General features: G+C 40.4%; 1 protein-coding gene across 3 annotated transcripts in view; it reads right to left on the bottom strand.

Moving 5' to 3' along the window:
• Nucleotides 1-6,928: 6,928 nt before the first annotated feature.
• dop1a (DOP1 leucine zipper like protein A) overlaps nucleotides 6,929-21,767 on the bottom strand; it is a 41,866-nt gene continuing 27,027 nt past the window's right edge. For all 3 annotated transcript variants that reach the window (XM_062063609.1, XM_062063611.1, XM_062063610.1), the window contains 19 exons: nucleotides 20,203-21,767; nucleotides 19,729-19,840; nucleotides 19,356-19,538; nucleotides 18,091-18,216; nucleotides 17,646-17,780; nucleotides 17,517-17,572; nucleotides 17,301-17,405; nucleotides 17,044-17,110; nucleotides 15,230-15,374; nucleotides 14,934-15,013; nucleotides 14,067-14,176; nucleotides 13,405-13,554; nucleotides 12,680-12,741; nucleotides 12,216-12,368; nucleotides 10,425-10,561; nucleotides 10,250-10,305; nucleotides 9,980-10,144; nucleotides 9,553-9,682; nucleotides 6,929-7,506 (listed from right to left, as the gene is read on the bottom strand). The exon at nucleotides 20,203-21,767 is cut by the window's right edge and continues 551 nt beyond it. In XM_062063609.1, the coding sequence (XP_061919593.1) occupies nucleotides 7,198-7,506; nucleotides 9,553-9,682; nucleotides 9,980-10,144; nucleotides 10,250-10,305; nucleotides 10,425-10,561; nucleotides 12,216-12,368; nucleotides 12,680-12,741; nucleotides 13,405-13,554; nucleotides 14,067-14,176; nucleotides 14,934-15,013; nucleotides 15,230-15,374; nucleotides 17,044-17,110; nucleotides 17,301-17,405; nucleotides 17,517-17,572; nucleotides 17,646-17,780; nucleotides 18,091-18,216; nucleotides 19,356-19,538; nucleotides 19,729-19,840; nucleotides 20,203-21,767 (3,846 nt within the window). In that variant the 3' untranslated portion in view covers nucleotides 6,929-7,197. The remainder of the gene's footprint in view (nucleotides 7,507-9,552; nucleotides 9,683-9,979; nucleotides 10,145-10,249; nucleotides 10,306-10,424; nucleotides 10,562-12,215; nucleotides 12,369-12,679; nucleotides 12,742-13,404; nucleotides 13,555-14,066; nucleotides 14,177-14,933; nucleotides 15,014-15,229; nucleotides 15,375-17,043; nucleotides 17,111-17,300; nucleotides 17,406-17,516; nucleotides 17,573-17,645; nucleotides 17,781-18,090; nucleotides 18,217-19,355; nucleotides 19,539-19,728; nucleotides 19,841-20,202) is intronic.

The following is a 21,767-nucleotide window of genomic DNA, read 5'->3' as shown; positions in this document are numbered from 1 at the left end:
TTATTAAATCCATTTGTCGCCTGGCCCCGCCCTTCCGCGCAGGTCACGTGACGGCGCGGCGCCAACCCAGCGGCTGCGTTGTGTTCTCGCGAGAGGAGGAACGTGAGGGGTTAATGAAGCTGTTCGACAAGCAGGCTGGTTGTCACATGAAGGTCATAGTGGGTATCCCTTGGCAGTGTAGCTTTTATCTCTGTCCGTGGTGCTGATACACGCAGCCCTCACTGGCAGCCACTGGATATTTACATTTGGCTGATGTTTGTTTCCCCAATTCAAACAAAAACATAATCAGCATAAATATGCAAAAGGTATGGACTGAAACACACTTCATAGCCTCAATGCCTACTGTAGGGAAAATACACTATATTGCCAAAAGTATTTGGCCACCCATCCAAATGATCCGAATCAGGTGTCCTAATCACTTTAGTGGGAGCCCTTAGGACAGACCTGGGCATTCTGCGGCCCGCGGGCCGCATCCGGCCCTTTGTGCGTCCCTGTCCGGCCCGCGTGAGGCCAATTATAAATTACAAAATAAATTTTAAAAAGTATCTATGTCGAGTGTGCAATACAACGGTGCTGCTTTTGTTTTGAAAATCGTTATTTGTATTACTTCCGTGTGGACGTGTGCGTGATTGTGAGTGAATGTGAACAACTGCAATTACAAAATAAAGTTGAAAAAACATCTATGTCCTGCGCGCAATACAACTGTGCTGCTTTTATTTTGAAAAGTATTATTTATGGGCGTGTGTCCGTGTGTAACCTGCGAGTGAAGGTGCACATGCAGCGACAAGTGATGCACGGTTTACACCCGAGACGCCAAAAAGAGAAAAGTTGATGAGGAATGGCGTGTTTTCAACAACACATGAACTGCAAAGCAACGTCCCCTCACCTAAGGTGCGTGCCTGCGCAATTGCGCACTGCTCAAGCGTCCGCTGCGCGCAGCAAGTATATGCCGCGCACCAAATCAAATCCCATCTGAATTATAAACAAAATAAACATATTTATTCTATGGAATTTTGCAATGCAACTTTGAGTGACAGTGACAACAAGCGGCCCTAACGGTGTTCGTCAACACCGTTCAATTGAACACCGTTCAATTATTGTAACGTCTATCGAGATGCTTCGAGGACAGGAATTATATCGATCACTTTATTGAACAAAACTGTTTATATTCGGACATAACCACACCAAAAACATGAGTAAAACAATTCTATCTCGAAAAACTAGTCATTTTCTGCCGTACAAACCAGGCCAAAACCAACTTGTCATCTGTCACCAACACGCATAGCACTAAACCACTGGTGCGTTTAAGGCCACACAAAAAGTCGGACAACTCAAACACCACACAAAGTTACACTATGACTCCTCAGTCATACGTGTGCTTATTTTACTGTCATTTATTATTAATGTTAATTTATATATATTAGTCATGGAATGCTGTTACACACACTATGTTGAAGTATTACTATTATTATTATTATTATTATTATTTATCTTACGGTATATATCAAAAATAATATTGAGCAAAATTTAATTGAAATATTGTCGATGTGGCCCTCCAGCAGTGCTCGGGTAGCTCATGCGGCCCCCGGTAAAAATTAATTGCCCACCCCTGCCTTAGGGAGATTTTAGGGTGTGTTCGTTCACTTTTGTCTAAAAGCGCCAAATTTGGCACAGGTGTAGCTCAGGGCATACCTAAATGATTTGGCTAGGGCGCCCGCGCCGGTGACCTTTGGGGTCGCCACAGCGGCTGATCCAATATGGCCACCACCTGAACACGCTTTTGCCTCTACATTTGAACCAGATGACTTAGACTTAGACAAACTTTAATGATCCACAAGGGAAATTGTTCAACACAGTAGCTCAGTTACAATGATGGAAAGTGTAAGGATGGAAAGGACAATGCAGGTATAAATAGAGTAATATAGCGATAAAAAATCTAACATATATACGAATATATACATAATATGTGTACAGAATAATATATCTACAGATATATTATATTATGTCTATAACATATATACAATATATACCAATGACCATGTACAATATTACAGTATATACAGTATATGTGACAGCAGCAGCATAACACAGAGAGTAGATCCAGCAGGAAATAGAAAATAGACATTATAAACAAAAAGAAGTAGCTAACATGTCAGGTAATAGGCAGATGTCATCTATTGCTGTATGGCGAGTGATTATACAGCTGGATGGAGTGTGGAATGAAGGAGTTCTTGAATCGCACAGTGCGGGAAGGAAGTTGAAGGAGCCTGTTGGAATATGAGCTCCGCTGTACCTTAATTGTCAGGTGGAGTGGGTGGGCAGGATTGTCCATGATGGCCAGCAGTTTGTCCAGTGTCCTCCTGTCCCTCACTGACACAAACGCCTCCAACTGCGTGCCAATAGTTTGGCCGGCTTTCCGGATCAGTTTATAGATGAGCTACAAACCCAAACTTGGTGTCTATTTCATGTTTTTTGACAATTAGAAATATGATGGAAAAATCATTTTTATGATTGGGTGTGTCTGGACACCTAATTAGCATGTTTCCAAGATGGTGGCTATGTAAAGATTAGGTGTACCTTAACTTTTGATACTTTTGGCAAACTATTTTAGGTTTTTTGAGCATCAGAAACATACTGGAATGATCAGATTTATGATCATGTATTTATTAGAGCACTTTAATCTCCATATTAACGACATAGCCATTATCTACCAAAATGTATTGCACATATATTTCAACACAGATAGAATGTAAAGCTACGTATATATTTCATTGTAACATTAGTAAAAGTAGAGAAAGTCAGTGTTACCCCCCTTCCACCTGTAATATAGGTTTCTGTTTCAACAGAAACAGAAAGGTATCTTACAGAGAAGGCTCCGACACTGTTATCCACACAGTGTGATAATAGTTTGGTCCCTCGACAGGCTACTGTTGTGTCTTCTGACTTCTCCTGATGTGAAAATCATACAGAAGAGCTTATCTATGTACAGTCATTCTACTGCCTAATCTAACACTGTGAAAATCATCAACTTTATTTTCATGTATGTAATGCATTTTTCAGTGTAGCTATTATCAAACAATATGGCCTCCACATCATCTAATAGTAATAGTAGCAGCAGCAGCATCAATTGGGACTTATGTTGTCTCTGCCAATTACAGTCTGATGACCCCTTACAAACACCCAAAAGCGAAGGACTTTTGTGGCTAGAAAAGGATCTGAAAGATTTCATTGAAATTGCGAATGCTATACCTTCATGTATAAATGTCACAATTGATCAATTGAATGATGGTTCAGGTATCGCATCAACACTTGTATTAAATAAGGCCAAATACCACAAACACTGCAGAAGCTACTGTAGTAGTTCTCGTGTTAAAAGGGCATGAGGATCATGCTGTCCCCTCCTTATTAAGTCCTAAAAAGCTTCGATCAAGTCATCCCCAAACCAGTGGTATTCATTGTGTGATATGTGAAGGGGAGGATACGAAAGATCTACACAAGGCATTAACAAATAATGTTGATTCCAAAATGAAAAGCTGGGCAGAATCTAGTAAAGATTTTAAACTTCTTGGGAGATTAGTTACTCAAGCGTCTGATGTGCACGCAGCAGATGTGTACTATTATACCAAATGTTATCGGAACTTGAGATATGCAGCACAAGTTGCACAACATAAAACATCTTCCAACATATCAGAAGAAGAAGCGTCTACCAGTGAATCCAGGGTAACCTTTGACCCTCTGACTATAGCGCAAATTGTTGCCCTAGTTGAGGATTCAGATTGCTCCTTCACAATTTAAAATTTAAGGCAACTCTATAGAACCCTTATAAATGAACGTGGGCATGTCTGTTGTTATAATGAAGCTCACACAAGATTCAAGACACATCCCCTCTCTTTTCTGCCTGACTGGAGTGAACACCAGAAAGGGAGACAGACGTACATTGCAAGCAAGCAAAAAGTGGCAGACAGTGTAGCTAGAGGCCATGATTCCAACCAGATTGATCAAGATGAGGCACTTTTGTTGACAAGGGCTGCCTTGGTTTTACACAAGTATTGTTTACAACCAGGACACAAATTTGATGGCACCTTACCTTCCAACTGTCTTACGGTCTCTGTTCCTGAACCTTTAAGAGTATTCAATGACATTGTCCTTCAAGGACCAGGACTCCTCAAAGCCTATGAAGATAATACAGGAGGGCACTGCTGCAGGCCAGTTTTTATTGGAGTCAGGCAACCTCTGTCAAACTGAATATTCCCAATTTTGGAATGTGGGGATGGAACAGCTCGACAACAAAGATTTGGGAACCATACTGGACCCATCTGCCAGATGCCAGTACAGCCTGTGCCATCCTTCTTCGCTGCGGGTGCAAGAAGTCTTGTAGCGGGCGCTGCAAGTGCTTTAAATCTGGGATCTGTTGCACCTCTTTGTGTGGATGTGAGGGTGCATGCACCAACAATGAGGGTCCAGCACACTAACCTGGATGCGCACACTTGGTGCAGCTTTTGTCAAGTAATTGGGGAACAAAAACAACAACAACCCCACCACCCCAAAAAATTAAAATAAAATAATTTAAAAAAATAAAAAAGGGAGAGAAGAAGACGTGGCCTCCCCCGCAAGTAGCCAAATAGTAGTTGCCCTTTAAGTGTTGTTGCGTTTGCTGTTGTTGTTTTTGTCTCTCTGTCTAATCCCCCTCTTGTCCCCACAATTCCCCCCTCTGTCTTCCTTTTTCTCTCTTTCTATCCCCTCCTGCTCCGGCCCGGCTGCACCAAATGATAATATAAATACATTTAATAAAGTCAAAATACAAGTAAGGCAACAAGAGAAGTATCCTACACTTCTCTTTTGTAAAGTAAATCTGAACAGCCGATATGGGCATCTACATCTGCTATATGATTTGCCCGAGAAGCTGGGCAGGACATTATTAAAAAAAAAAAATAAAAAAAAATAAAAATAATAATAATAATAATAATAAAATAATATAATAAGTGTAACCAATGTATTCAAAATGTCACCCCCCCCCCCCCCCCCCAACATTTCATATAAACATTAGAAAGGAATCATGCATGTTGCATCAGGTTTTACTCATAACAATGCCCAAGTTACGTCCAATGTCTTCAAAATAGCAAAACGCCACTTGGAAATATGCAAATTAGGGGGCTAGACACACCCAAAAATAAAAATGAGCATTCCAACACATATCTAATTGTCAAAACACATGAAATAGACACCAAGTTTACATTTGTAGCTCATCTGTTTCAAATGTTAGAGACAAAAGCTATTACAAGTAGCGGCCATATTTGATTGGCCGCTGTGGCGACCCCAAAGGTCACCGTCACCCTAGCTAAATCATTCAAGTATGCCCTGAGCTACACCTGTGCCAAATTTGGCGCTTTTAGACAAAAGTGAACGAAAATATCCCTAAGGGCCTCCACTACTTGGCCCGGCCACAGGTGTATAAAAATCAAGCACTTAGGCATGGAGACTGTTTCTACAAACATTTGTGAAAGCATTGGCCACTCTCAGGAGCTCAGTGATTTCCAGTGTGGGACTGTCATCGGATGCCACCTGTGCAACAAATCCAGTCGTCAAAATTCCTCGCACCTAAATATTCCAACGTCAACTGTCGGCTTTATTATAAGAAAATGGAAAAGTTTGGGAACTACAGCAACTCAGCCACCAAGGGGTAGGCCATGTAAACTGACTGAGAGTGGTCAGCCGATGCTGAAGCGCATAGTGCAAAGAGGTCGCCGACTTTCAGCAGTCAGTTGCTACAGAGCTCCAAACTTCATGAGACCTTCCGATTAGCCCACGTACAATACGCAGAGAGCTTCATGGAATGGGTTTCCATGGCTGATCAGCTGCATCCAAGCCATACATCACCAAGTCCAATGCAAAGCGTGGGATGCAGTGGTGTAAAGAACGTCGCCACTGGACTCTAGAGCAGTGGAGACGCCTTCTCTGGAGTGATGAATCACGCTTTTCCATCTGGCAATCTGATGGACGAGTCTGGGTTTGGAGGTTGCCAGGAGAACGCTACATTTCGGACTGCATTGTGCCGAGTGTGAAATTTGGTGGAGGAGGAATTATGATGTGGGGTTGTTTTTCAGGAGTTGGGCTTGGCCCCTTAGTTCCAGTGAAAGGAACTTTGAATGCTCCAGGATACCAAAGCATTTTGGACAATTCCATGCTCCCAATCTTGTGGCAACAGTTTGGAGCGGGCCCCTTCTTACAACAGTGCACAGAGCAAGGTTCATAAAGACATGGATGACAGACTCAGGTGTGGATGAACTTGACTGGCCTGCACGGAGTCCTGACCTGAACCCGATAGAACACCTTTGGGATGAATTAGAATGGAGACTGAGAGCCAGACCTTCTCGACCAACATCAGTGTGTGACCTCACCAATGCACTTTTGGAAGAATGGCTGAAAATTCCAAATAAACAACACTCTGCAACCTTGTGGACAGCCTTCCCAGAAGAGTTGAAGCTATAATAGCTGCAAAAGGTGGACCCACATCATATTGAACCCTATGGGTTAGGAATGGTATGGCACTTCAAGTTCATATGTGAGTCAAGGCAGGTGGCCAAATACTTTTGGCAATATAGTGTAGCTGAACTAAAAAAAAGAACACTGCTTGTCATAACGTACATTCTTTTCCCTAATAAATGCACATCATCAACATTAAATGTGCACTTTTATCATGTGTTCATTACAAGCATCGATCTCCTCACTATGAGGCTGCCATGCAAAACACCAGTCCATTGTCTGACAGGCCACAAAGAAATTGTCAGAATTTGTGTGCATCCTACTGTGATTACCAATAAATTGCTTGCACATTTACATGTGTTTTACTAAGTACATTCCAAATAGGTTAACTGTTTTTTGTCCTCCATGCATCTGCAAGTTGAATAACAGCAACATAACCTTGTGAGACCCTTTCTTTATTAAGTCACGTCAATATGGAATGGCACAGCATCATTACATTGGTCCGGCAGGACTAACATGAAATATTAAAAGTCAACCATCAAGGCTGTTTCAGTATATACAGATAATTAAAACCAAATAGCTTTTGAAAAGTAAAATAATTATAAATACAAAAAAAATTTACAAATTATTTTCCCTCATTTGTATTCCAATGGTGATGTACAAGTTGAGGTTTGTCACTAGTGCTGATCAGTGGGTGTGTGAATGCTTTTGTTCTCACGTCTTGATAAGACCTTCAAGAAAGTCTTTTTCCACCATTTCCTCAATGTTCTGTCGAGCTCGACTCCAGAACACCTTCTGGCTCTCTAGCTTGTGGCCCTCCTTGTGGCCGGGGAAAGCGCTATCTGCAGGATTGTGGGTGTAGGCGGGACTGGCGCGGCTACTGGATTTGCTGTTAAACACCTGGCTGAGCAGATTGAAAAAGGGTAGCAGCTGTTCCATGCTGCGGATAACGTACAGGGTTAGCATCAGGTGGCCTGGCTCCCAGGAGAGGGTTCGGGTGGAGCAGTCCTCATCTGGATTTTTCTGTGTGGGGGAAATTTAACAAGGAGAACAATCAGTTATAACAACTAGAAATTGCAATTTCAGTAGAATTTGTGTGTGAATGCTGAAAAGGCAAAGCCAAACTGAAATGCTAACAGTTAGCATGATAGCCAGATAGCGTTAGGTACCAAAATGACTTAACAATTAGCATTCGTAAAGTACTAAAATATATGAAAGTGGTATATACCTTCAGAAAATAGCTTCAAAAAGCATGCAAACAGTATACATGTGTCAAGTACCAAAATATATGACTATAAGCTGTATACCTGCAAAAATTTAACAAAAAAAGCTAGCATGCTAACAGTTAGCATGTGTCAAGTACCGAAATATTTGTCTCTCAGGTATATACACCTAAGAAATTAGCGAAAAAGCTAACATGCTAATACTTAGCATGTGTCAGTTACAAGAAAATATGACGCTGAGGTGTTACTTTTAGCCAGCTAACATTAGCATGCTAGCAATTGACTAACATTAGCAAGGAGAATTTTGACTTTGGACTGGTTTCAATCGGTTGAAAAATGTGGAAGTTTGAAAAAATTGCCCATTTATTTCAAATTGGAAAAAAATGTCCCGGAAAATGTTAAATTCCTGGAAATGTGGGAAATTTTGGAAAATATTTTTTGTTTGAGCTTTGGAGCATTCACAAAATAATAATACACCCTATGCTCTCATCACACTGCTTGTATGAGCTTGTATTAGGGCTGGGGGATATGGATGAAAAAGTATACCTCAATATATTTTTACTTAAACTCGATATTGGATATATATCTCCAAATATTTTCCGGTGAAAGTATACATATAAAGATATTCATTTTTGAGGGAGATGCACTGAAATTGAAGTGAATGACAACTGTACTGTAAACAGTCAGTGGCACTTTTATCAACCCAGTTTGTCAAGATGAGTATTAACAGCACAGAAAAGAAACGGTTTTAAGTAGCACAGAATTACATAACATAAATAAAATAGAAAAATATTATTTCTATGTAAAATAAATAACATAGCTGTGCAAATAATACAAAATGTATCAAACTCAGATAAAGCATAAGGCACTTTTTAATTCCCAGTCGACGATGTAATGGACTGTCACACACGTACGGTTCTGGTCAGCGCCAAGTAAGTGACTTGACTTAATTATACGGCTATGATCTTCCTCACTTCGGCATACATTTTTGGCAGCATTTGTCGTGCGAAATATGCCCGGCTTGGCAAGGCGAGAACAGTTTTGATTTGGGCTTACATGGTAAACAACTCAAATGAATGTTTTATCCAGATGCATACATTTGTCCAAATGTGACCAAGTAGACGCATTGTGGGTTTCCTGGACGTCGTCTACATTGCTAAAAGAAAAATCTAAAGAAAAGAATCCCTCTGCCATCTTCCACTAGTTTTTTTTAATATCGAAATCGCCCGGTTGAACATTTCTTCTTCTCAATCAATCAATCAATTCCTTTATTGTCATTGTCATAATAACACTTAAATCATACATGTCAACGAGATTTTGTTTGAGCTTTGTCTAGCGGCATAGAAACTGCATTGAAGTGCAGGTTGACCATAGTTTACAGTTTAGCATTGTCAAGAAGATTGCGAATAAAGGGGCGTGGGCCTCTTCTACGACTCTCTCGTCGTCATTTGGGATGTCTGTTGTGATTTCCCTTCCTGGTTCCATGACCCGCCTTATGTTGCCTCTGATTGGCCTGTCCCTAATGTTTTGCCCTAATCTCAACCAATTGTGACTCATCATAGTAAACAACCAACCAATCACGGATGTTCTTAAACGTGCAAGCACGTCTTGGAAGGAGGAAGGGGAGGTGTTTAGTAGCCATGGAGTGTTGAGAGGCAGTGGGAAAGCAGGGGAGAACAAGGAACACAACAAATAAGCGGTGTTTGGTCATTTTAACGTGAAATAAATTATATCGATATTACGATATTTTCTTAATTCATATCTTGATAAAAATGTATCGATATTATCTTACAAACTCGATATATCGCCCAGCCCAAGCTTGTATAGAAACGGGAGGATGCCATACCTTAGCTCGTTTTCTCAACAGCTTGGCTAGTCGTACTACGTAGGGTTTAAACTCCCGCTGGTGAGTACCCTGACGTCTGACCTCCAATCCTGAATCGTCTGAGGCTTCAGGGATGAAGGCCCAGCGGTACCTGGGATCAATGAAGACATGCAACTGAAATTGATTGTTGAAGCAGGTAAGGTACCGTGTCAGCCATTGTTGTGTGAATGTGAACTGATTGTTAAATGAGACAATATGTCATTGTTGTATGGGTATTTGACATTGAAACATTTGCTGCAAAAATGGTTTAAACAGGTGATATGCATGTTTAAATCTACCAAAACACATAACGATAATGTATTTTACTCTTATTCAATTCACTATTTTAAATGATATTTTCCAATTTTCGAGTCTGCAAAGCTCATTAGAGAAGTTTGCTGGTACTCACATCTGGAACTGGGGCAGGCTCTCAGGCGGTAGGGCTAAGGCCAAGTCTAGCAGCTTGCAGGCCGACAAATAGAGGTTGAGCCAGCGCTGGCTGTTGTAGGAGGTTGAGAAGCCGTTTCCTCCGGAATAGGTGGTCTCTAAGCCAGCCACAGAGGGCCCTGACGTCCTACGGATGGTCAAAGCAGATATAAGTCAGAGGATAAGTCTTCATAGGCCACGGAGAGTCCCGCCCTCTTCACTTGCAGATAGTTGACAGCAGCAACAAATATACCTTGATATGTCCTCATCTGCCAGCAGCTCCTGCTCCATTAATAAGAACACCTGAACCTTTGGGGGGGACAGACACAGGATATGAAAATGCATGCAAGTGACGTCATTTGTGTAAAAGGTATTATTAAACAATAAGAAAAAGTGCAGGTAAAATATCAAATACAAATAGAATTCACCAGTTCGGTGATCATGGTGGGCCACAGGGAGGTGAGGTGTTGAGGCGACATGCGCAGCAGCAGCACCCTGAAGAATAGGAACACCTGAGCGTGGAGGATGGGCACCTGAGGCAGACGCAGGCTCTCTGCCAGGCGCTCTGAGCAAAACATGTGTTGAAACGCGCAGATTAAAACACTCCAAAAGTGAAGGTTGACAGGTTAAAGATAACACTATTAATTATGGATTTACAACAAACACCGATCCTTTAGTCCCCCGGCTGACAAGCGGCTAGCAGCTAAATATGTGTCTCATACACAGTGTGGAGCTGCTCCACTAAGCTAATAGGATAGCGTAATAATCACATCCATTGCAAGAAATAGACTGCATTTCTTAGTATCTTTAAGTATCATTATCAAGTATTATTATCACTGAAGGACAGCGCTAAACATATTACACACTTGGAGCATTCTAATAGCTAAGCTAACCGGTAAGTTAGCTTTAAAAAACACCAACAAATTAGTGCTTAGTAAAGGTCCCAGGGATTGTTATTTTCACTAGGCATTTACATACCCAGGAGAATGAAAGTAGCGACTACAGTGCCAACAAAAATATGAAATAGTATACATTATAATAAAATGTAAACATCATAGTAAACTATCCATCCATCCATCTATTTTCTACCGCTTATTCCCTTCGGGGTCGCGGGGGGCGCTGGAGCCTATCTCAGCTGCATTCGGGCGGAAGGCAGGGTACACCATGGACAAGTCGCCACCTCATTGTAATAGCAATTAATTTTGATAAGAACGGTCCAATCGTCACTAGACAGGGGACTAACTGTCAGGGGTGAGTGTGTAAACTTTAAGAAGTGTATATCAGGGGACACCAAACTACGGCCCGTGGGCCGGATCCAGCTCGCCAGCGTCCAAAATCCGGCCGGCGGGAAGTCTCAAGTTACAAAAAAAAAAAAATATATATATATATATATAAAAAAATATATTTTTAAAAAATCTGTCTAATCCATTTTCTACTGCTTGTTACTCTCGGTGTCTCCTAGCCGCTCAGGCAAATCATATGGTCTAAAAAGGCATTTTCCCATCGATAGTGACATCATCACGCTCGGAATATATACTGTGTATATATATATATACAGCCCGGCCCCCGGCCAAATTTTTTTAAACCAATGCGGCCCCCCCCCCGAGTTAAAAAGTTTGGGGACCCTTGGAGTAGGATAAAGCAAGTTACAGCAGATACGAACAGGAAATGTAAAATAGATCAATGGGAGTCTAGAAATAGGATAATATAACAACAGTTGGTGTGTCAGCATTGTCACAGACAGTAAACGGCACGTAAGAAGAGGGCAGATCAATCCATAAATTAGTGGTGTCGATACCCAGTATCAGTAGATTATCGATACTAGAAGGATTAGGTCGATAATTTTGTATTTTCTCAAAACCATTTGTTTCTGTTAATGTTTTCAACATCAGGGAACACTTCCCTGAAAACTGGGACTTTGAGAGAAAAGACCTAAGGATTTAAATGAGTAGCAGATAATAGTTTTTGATTTTGTTTACCTATTGAGTACTATTGACGTTGTTTTGATCCAAGAATTTGATTGTAATAGAAGCAAATAAGGAACTAGTTCAAATATTGTGTTGATAGTGTTTAACTGTCAATAGCACTCACCATAAATAAATAAAAAAATCTAGTTAGTATATGTGATTGGTATCAGTATTGGTATTGGTTCATCTAATTTATGGATGAAACATTCCTACCATGGAGACCAGTCAAGTTTAAGGAAATGAAGACATTACCTTGTATGTCAGGGAGATATTTCTGGTACTGGTCCACTTCACTACTGTAAATGGTAAAGGCCAGGCGCTTGAGTAACATGGCCCTCTGTTCAAGCTCAGCATCTCTATTAGTAAATAGGCTGAGGGAGCTGCTCTGGGCGACAGCCACTCGGGCTGAGGAAGAGCGCGCACACACACACACACGCACGCACACACACACACACACACACACACGCACGCACACACACGCGCACGCACACACACACACACCCACACACACACTTTGATGATACAAAGTAGCTGGGTAAAATACATTTTTAGTAGCTTACATATAACATATAGGGCAAAAGAGACAAAAATATGCAGTAGATAGCAAAGCATTTAAATGGTTTAACAGGATTCAGGTTACAGTATTTTGCCATTTAATATTAGGAGGAAATAAATGACAACCATGTGACTTCCATTTAGCTATTACTCAGGCTTACTCATGAGGTCTCTGAAGGTGGTCTTGTCATGTGTCATCAAATGGTCAATGATTGCCCTCCAGCTGAAAATTAGGGAAAAAAGCATGTTTGACTATACTTACCAAATATACACAAACAATTCAGAACGTTGGTGTTTATACCTACCGTACATATCAGTTGTATCACAAATGTCCTTTAAGGCTGTTTTATAGTAACGCTGTTTAAATACTAAATCTAAGTCTGAGCCTTCAAACTTAACGCATTGAAGCATGCAATTAATACCCCCAATATGTTGCATTAATCATGTATAAACACAAATTAATCACACAATTTATTTTGACCGCAAATTTACCTTAACCACGGACTGTTACCTGAAAGGCGGCGCAAATTGCCATACAATCAATGATCAAGTGAATGCATATGTCAGTGCAAAGATGAGTGAGAAGTGTGCTTGATGGCAAATGTATTTTTAAAACACGCTCTGATGAGACTTTAAATAAAATGGTTACCAAGTTTAAGCAAATAAATTATGTGCATTCAAGTAAAACATTAAAAAAAATCCTCTATGCTATTAGGACAATGAAATTGCATTGGTGTCAAAATATTGTGGTCTTTTTTAAAAGGTAAACAAGCACTGTAATTTACTGCAATTAATTCCAATTAATACAAATTCCAAGTGTGAAAATCTGATTTAAATAGTTACACATTTAACAGCACTACTCCAAAGTGAAGTTGTTTCAACTCACTAGCTGACACAGGATGAATCCATCTGGAAGAAGGTGTGGTCCATAAAGAGGTCAAAGGCCTCCTTCTTCCAAGCTCTGCGTGTGTACTGGTACCCACTAAGACTGCTCAACAGCTGGATGCAGGCCCGGTAGCTGGGAGCATTGTGAGCGCTGTCAAGGGGATCAGGAATATTAGCAATATGCACTTTTATTAAAGTTACAGACATGATCCCCAAAAAGTCATTTTGGCATTTGTCAGACTCCACATTTTTTTCCACAGTGTTTTTTTTAAGCAATGTCACACTTTATGAAATAGAAGTCTGTAATATCCTCTTAATTAGGATGCTCCTGGGTGAGCTGGTGCCTACCCCAGCTGACTTCGGGCGAGATGCAGTGTACACCTGGGACTGTTCACCAGCCGTAGGCACACAGACAAACCCCCATTTACACATATGGACAATTTAAAGTATCCACTTAGCCTAGCATGCATTTTCTCGAGATCTGGGAGGAATTCATTGTTTCAGGTAACCTTTGAGACAATAAAGCCTCTTAGTTTGAGCCACAAATGTCAAATAGACATACAGCTACGATAACTATAAGAAATATTAGCATCGCACATGCACACGCACACGCACACGCACACACACACACACACACACACACACACACAGGTGAGTACTCACCTGTGGTTGCGTAGGTATGGCACTACATAATGCATGATATTGACCAGCAATGGTATGACCCGTTCCTTCTCATCACTGTAGAACACCATGTCCAGCAAGTGAGCCAGCACCTATCAAATTCACAATTCATTCCTTTCAATTTTTCACTGTGTACTCTGAACACATCAAGAGAAACAACATTTCAAAATATGGTTTCATCTACACAGTCACCTGCTTTAAATCATTGTCTGGGTAGTCAATAATGCAGCAGCAACCAGCAGTAAGACAAACTGCACTGCAGCATTATTGTGACATATTGAAGTATAAAGAATATGTGAACTCATGTACTAGCTGCTTCATTGGCTCTCTTGTAGAGATGGAAGGATGATGTATGTTTTTTTAATTGACCAGCTCACTTCCTTGGAAAAAGGTTGCATTTATTGGCATCTTAATCATTTATGAATCCCACATCTACAGTCCAGGCAGGAAAAGGCTAGGTACAGAATAAAGATGGAGGTGGCCATTTATCAATTATTTAGTTCAGTTAAATGGTAGGCCACTTTGGATTTAAGTAAACATAGTGATAGTACTGTGGTGCTAACCGAAACAAGGAAACCCTGGAGATAAAGTTCTGAAGGAGCAAGCACTTTACACATAGGTGCTAAACTCCTTTATGCAGCAGTGCATATATTTTACAGCGTTACAGCCATACTGTAAGTGTGAGGGAAAAAAAACAGACATCTGCAAAGTAACAGGTTAAACATTTCTGGAAAACAGCAAATAGAAATCACTGATGGACATAACTCAACAAGCCACTGACTGACAGAGCAGACATCCTTGGAAACAACCATTGTGTAGGTTGCTGAATTATGGACACTGATGTTTTACCTCAGACAGAAGTGTGAGGGCATGAACGCTGTAGACGGATGGAGTGAAATTGGATGCCTCCATTACTGTGAGCATTAAATCTACAAAACACACAAATCAAATTACAGGTTCTACATAGCGCATATAGGAATTTTGCAAACAATATCCACTTATCAAAAGCTCTTGGAATACACAAAGCATATTTGTCAAATTATATTTTAGACTTGACATTTGACACATTACTACAATTTGCGCCAAGTAAGAGACAACAACAACAATAATAGAGCGAAACAGATGAATGAGTATGAGACACAAACCTTCAGCATCTGCCTCAAGGTTTGTTCCTTCCACAACTATTTGAGGAGAGGCCTTCACCTCCAAGTTTCTTCTCAGCCATGTAGTTTGCTCCAAAGAGGAACCTGCAATTGTCCCAATGGCCTCCACAACTTTATGCGTTACATCCTGAACACGGGGGAAAAATACCAACTTCAAACATACAAAAAACTTACACAAGAATCACCTGATCTACTAAACGTTTGCGTGTATTAAACATGTGATAGCACACGCAAAGCTGATCTACTTAACTGGTGCGGAGAGAATTACTTGAGCAAAATAAGGAGCAAAATCCATTTAGCGTGCTTATTATCAGAACGGCCACAATACTGGGAGGAGAAAATGCAAATTAATTATTTAGCTCATGCAGTGCGATTCATCAAGACTAAAACCTTTTATTTATACAAACCCTTTATTTATTGAATCAAGAATATTGAAATTCAATGATTTAGTGAATCTGCAAACAGCTAAAAGTATGTACAAATTATAACCTATTACCCAAGAATGTACAACAATTCCTCTCAAAGAAAGACAAATATAACCTTAAAGAAAAATGTAACATAAAAAAGGTGAATGCACGCACAACGCTAAAGACTTTTAGCATATCAGTATGTGGAATTAAATTATGGAATGGATTAAGTAAAGAAGTGAAACAATGTACTAACATACAGTAAGAAACTGTTCAAACTACAAGTGTTTACAAAGTACAAAAAAGACGAATACTGGTAAATGTCTTGAACTTGAGTAAAAAAAAAAGAAAAAAAAAAGAGATCTCATCAAAAGTGATTTACCTTGTTATGAAAAAAATGTTGTATGAACACTACACTGATTGTAATGTGTAAAATGTTTGAAATGTGTACATTCAGAGTACTGTATGTGTAAGTTACTGATATGAAGTGGAAAAGGTGTAGGATTAACTAAGCACTGCGTCTTCCTACTCCTTTTTGGACAAGTTGGAAAGAAAATGTAAAAATGTGATGCATCATTTTGAAACTATATATGTTCAAATAAAAACAATCTGAAATCTGCTCTGCGGCCGCTGTTTTGTGTCTTTATTTAGTATGTCTATAAAGAACGCGCAAAATGGCAGTTGCACAGAAATGGCTGTGAGAAAGCAGTCGAATGTGTGACAGCTCTGTCCTATGTATGCTTGTCAACATAAATGAAATGTCAAAAACAAAAATATTAGATCTATCGTCTATTCAGCAATATTATGTTCTAATTTTATAGATGCTGTATAATTACGGAGCAGATTAAAACCAATTCATTAGATATGTTTTGGTGTCTGCTGGTGTTTATTTCAATAACGTTTATTTTTTAATATAGGAGACATATTATTGTGTTTCCTATATGAAAAAAACATTGCAATATGCATTTTCTCACGTTTGGAACAGTCCAGCGCACACTTGCAGTTAGTGCCAGCATCTCTCAGAATGCAAATTTAGAGTGCTAAAAAAGTGGGTTGCGTTGTGGGAGCACTTCAGGACTGCTTCTAAATGCAGAGAAATTGTGGTATATGTTATATTTGTCTGCTGCATGTTTCAAAACATAGCAAAACACCACAGGTAGGAGCATGATCCCACAAATGTGCAGTAAATTAAAATAATTCACACAAAAACATTATTTAAAAAAGGCTGTCTGCCCGAGTTATGAATTGTGCATGCAGTCTTAGTCGATCAACACAGCCACTAATGGTACACGCAATTTTATAGTTCGCACACGCTGTTTAGCTCCTAGTATTTTGATCTTAGTAGATCTGGCCCTTTGTGTAAAGTGTGTAGGGAACAATCACAATTACCTGGAGCTCTCGCTGGTCCTTCTTATTTTCCAGATTGGGGTTCTTCAAAATGAATTCATTCAAAACACTAGAAAACATACAGTACCAATATTATGTAAAACATGTAAAGATCAACCAAGATTCAATTTCAACAGGTTAACTTGCTCAGCCGTGTACGACACACTACGGACAAAAATATCTGTAGTGACTCTCTAGATGTTGTAAGGACTAAATGACATGATAATAAATACAATTGAAGACATGGAGGAGAAACTAACCCAAGTATTAAAAACTGTCCTGGAGCAGGCAGGCCTAACTGAACTGAGTCCTTCAAAAGCGCCAGTAGGGACGGCCAGCTATCAACCAATGTGGACACTGGGATCCTGGGAGACAAATAGGGCACGGTAGTTTGGTGAATAATTATAATAAAAGCTGAATATCTACACGTATTACAAAAACTATTATAAACTGACGTTGAGAGACGATGGACTTACCTCTGGACATATGCATAGAAGAACTGCAGCATGCAGACCTCCAAAGAAAGGTGTTTCTACGAAGGCCAGAAAAACTGTCATGAAGTAACTTTATCTGTGAGACATAAAAACAATATCTGAAACACAAACCTTATCTTTTGCAATGGCTGGCGGCTGCTTCAGAACCTCTTTAACTGTAAGCATTACGGTCTCAGTACGCATTGCACTTACTGAGCGAACCAGCTCAACCAGCAACAGCTGTTCTTCACTGGCTAGTGGAATTACCTGAGAGATATTCAGGATCAAAGCAAAACGTATCAGTAACTGTGACACATATCTTAAATTTCATTGTTGCCTTTTAACATGATCATTTCTAATAAATATCTGGCATCTTGCACAATGGAAATGTGGTGAGCACATCTGCCTCAAAGGCGGAAGGTTCCAGGTTTCAATTAGCCCCTAATACTCCGACGCACTAACCACACTCCCACAGCGTTTCTTTCCCAGGAAAAAAACACAGGCAACTACATTGAAAATGAAAAAGGCAATGAGGTTAAAATTGCGGGTAACATTCATCACATAACATATCACTTACTTTATTTCTGACTGGAGTCTTGACCTGTTTCCGCTCATTCCAAACATAGGCAATGGCTGCCATGAAGTGTGCGCCATGGTTCATGGAAATTGGGCCAAGCAGCTCAAGGATTTGCTGACGGATTTTCTGTAAATTAGCCGCAAATGAGAAAATTGTGTCGTTAATATTTACAAACACGCAAACTTTTTATTGAATTGGATGTTGGTATTTTTTGTATAACACTGTGTATCAGAAAAAATATCATTCAAAGTATTGTATGGGGAAACATATCACATTTTCTGGTAAATGTTACTTAATTTATTGTACTTTGATGCGACTACCTAAGTAGCAAGGGTGCTTTAATTCAGTTATGTTCAAAATATAGCAGTTCTGTAAAAAAAATATTACCAAACCTCAAATTTAAATTAAATATGGACAAGGTTAATTAAAGCTCTAATTGTATTCCTGTACTCCAGCGTCATTCAACTATCCGTCCCAGAAATAACACCAAATCTTACCAAGTTCAGTTCAAAACATGGCAGACAAACATTTTTGCAGAAAATTCCTAAAAACACAGGAGTACTTCTGTTCTATAGAGGAACTAAACACATTGGCAGATCCTTGTATTTATATTTTAACTAGCAAACAGGAACACTTGAGGTGTTTTTCAATGTAACACTTTAAGTCCTCTTCTTTTTGGCAATTACACATTTTCTTTCGTAATGTGATTGATGTAACTAAGGTGTTGCTGTAGCTTGTTTACTTCAGATGCATTTAGTAGTCATTTGATCAACTTCCTTAGTTGTTCCTCAAGGTTTCATTTTAGATCCTCTTTTTTTGTCATTTGGGATTTTCAATTCAAAAAACTTGTGCGACACACATTTTTGCAGTATATTCCTAAAAACAATAGAGTGCTGTCACAGAGATGATCTTTGACTAGATTTTTTACAGAAAGTACTAAAAAATACGAAGCGCTCCTGTAATTTTGACAAAATAAATACAGCAACATTAAATGTCTACTGTAGGGGATGCTGGTTCTCTAGAATATACAAACTGAAAATAATAGTGAAATCTTGCCCCTCGGTCCTTATCTGTCAGGAAATGAGGCCCCCAAAACTATTCAGTTGAATATCCCTGCTGTACTCTATGACCCCTATTTTGCAGAGGATACATGTTATGTTTCCAAACATGTGTTGAAAAAGGGCAATATAGACACCCACAATCTTAAAATTAAAATGTAACACTCATTAATGAATTAAACAGATATAGATAGGGCATTTTTGTACCTTTGTGGAGCCCAGGTTGATGTTGGAAGTGGAAGCGGCGGAAGCAGCAGCTGGCTTGTCAGAGTTGTCAGCATGGTGGAGGACACTCCATAATAGTGTGACAGAGGACATGATGGTGTGGAGAATGGAGAGGATGCCTGAACGAGCCTCTGCCAGGTGCTTCTGGTCAACACTCACTTGTAACTGGAAGGCGGCCAGAAAGTTTTATCAATTCTGTGCGCAAACACTTAGGAAAGACATCTAAAATAAAAGACGTATTACTATTCGTCATACAGTGAACTATCACAGAAAAAACATAATTCCATTCAACATGAAATTGGGGCAATGTTTGCGTTTACTGTACTGACAACTAAGAGGTTTACAGCTCCCTCACCTGGTGGTACTGGGAAGTGGGATCAAGCAGACAATAATGGATGATGGCAGTGATGCCTTCCAGCACAGTCAGTATCAAGTCAGGGGGAATGCAGAGAGCCATCCACTGAGGTCTGCAAAAAAAGCCATTATTATTATTAAATTATATGAAGCTAGAATCCGGTTTAGTTATAATAGAAAGTGTTAAACTCGATATACAACACATTTTATAGACATTGATCATTCCATATTTATTTTCATTTTAAATGTGATGATTTCCATCTTGTGTCAAAAGCCTTAGTGGCATGTGAATGCAGTTTCTGTTAGCAAAATACTGTACTATTTTTGTTCAACTGATATCAAGTGCTTAACATAATCACAATGTTTCTTGAACTTGCATTTTATTTCCTTTAACACTTGTAATGTTGTTTTCTCTGTGTTAAATAAAGCTATAAGGAAAATGTTCTGCAAAGTCTATTGGAGTACTTTTCAATACCTGGTGTTGCTAATTCCAGTCTCATAGCGGTACTGGTGAAGTAGATTGTCCAGGTTTCTGCACAGCTGCAGGGTCACTGAGGCAACCACCCTTCTTAGGACTCTCCTCATGTATGGCAGTGTGGCTGTGATGAGTCCAATCCATTGAGGGTGCATCTTACATGCATGGTGTTGATGCAACGCCCTGATTACGGCACACAAAAACATGCCCTGTGCTGTGATGGGCTGTCCATGAAGATACTGGAGTGATGTCATTGGCTGCTGAGGATTGACATGCTCCACTTCTCCACCTAAGATCTCGAATCCAGGCCCGGTGCCACAGCCTGCTCCTACACCACCTGTTCCTCCTACTGCAGGTTCTCCTTCTTCAGCTGGCAACAGAACTCTGTGTTCGAGTACAACTAGGCTCTGCAGCAGTCGGAGTAACTGGGACTGGACAGCACTACCGCCATCCATCTGGTCTTCTGATAAGTTGATAACACTGTCCTCTGAAAGACCTTCCTCTACTGTGGTTATGTTTATACCGGCCACCCTTTGGTCATGCCATTTTTGGGCACTGAATATGGAGGAGAGCAGGCAGTGGAGAACAACCTTTTGAACTTTGCACTTAGACAGGACATCAGAGATAAAACTAGCAAAGCCCTTCGCTGAGCCCCCTGTGACTTTGGATAGCTCGTTGAAGAGAAGAGTTAGGACCTCTATACTGGTGAGCTGCATGGCCCGATTTCCCGCCAAGTCCTGAAGGCCTGCTGCCACATGGGCAGAGTAATAGCTCCTAAGGAAGTAGAGGCAAAGAGATATGATGATCTCCAGATACATGGCACTGCGGAAAGAGTGCGAGTGGGAGTCCTGAGGGATGGGGCAGTAGAAGTCTTTGCCCATGACTGACACTCTATGACGAGCTAGGAGGTTTTGGAGTAAAGACAACTGTGGGGTGTAGGTGTTGTTAATGCTGGTGGTAGAGATAGCACTGACAAAACCTGAGGGAGCAGCCCTGAGCATGGCTGCAACTGCCGACAGGGCATGCAGGGCCCTGGAGGAATCATATAACTGGAGGTATAGAAGAACATGCTGGTAGAGAGGATGGATATTGAAGCGAGGTGAGGCAGAAGACGATCTACGCCCTGCGCCACTAACACCTCCAACAGTCCCACCTGAACATCCACTGGGTGAGCCGATGTCACTTTCAATCTCTGACACCTCACCTTCCCCACAGCTATACCAGTTCTCTAGATCCAGGCTGTCCCCAAAGAAAATACTAGGTGGTTGTGTTTTGTCAGCCTGCATTGCAGCCTTTCTCTGCTCCGCTTTTCTTTTTGATTTTTTGATTTTGGGCTTAGCTCCTGGGGATTTGTCCGACAACTTCTCCAGGATTTTCCCTTTAAGGCTTAGCTGAGTGCTGCTGTGGCTACGTTTGCGTGCCTGAGTGTCATCTACCCGCAGGTTTTGGTCTGAAATGGCTAGCTCTGAGTTGTCGGGTAATGTGACAATGGAAGGTGAGGAACTGTGGCGTGTGATGCCCTCTCGGGGCTGCTCCTCTTTCACTACATCTGTTGAAGTGACACA

This window comes from Entelurus aequoreus, linkage group LG11 (genome assembly GCF_033978785.1).
Source record: "Entelurus aequoreus isolate RoL-2023_Sb linkage group LG11, RoL_Eaeq_v1.1, whole genome shotgun sequence".
Lineage (NCBI taxonomy): Eukaryota > Metazoa > Chordata > Actinopteri > Syngnathiformes > Syngnathidae > Entelurus > Entelurus aequoreus.
This window is presented reverse-complemented; position numbering and strand designations above follow the sequence as displayed.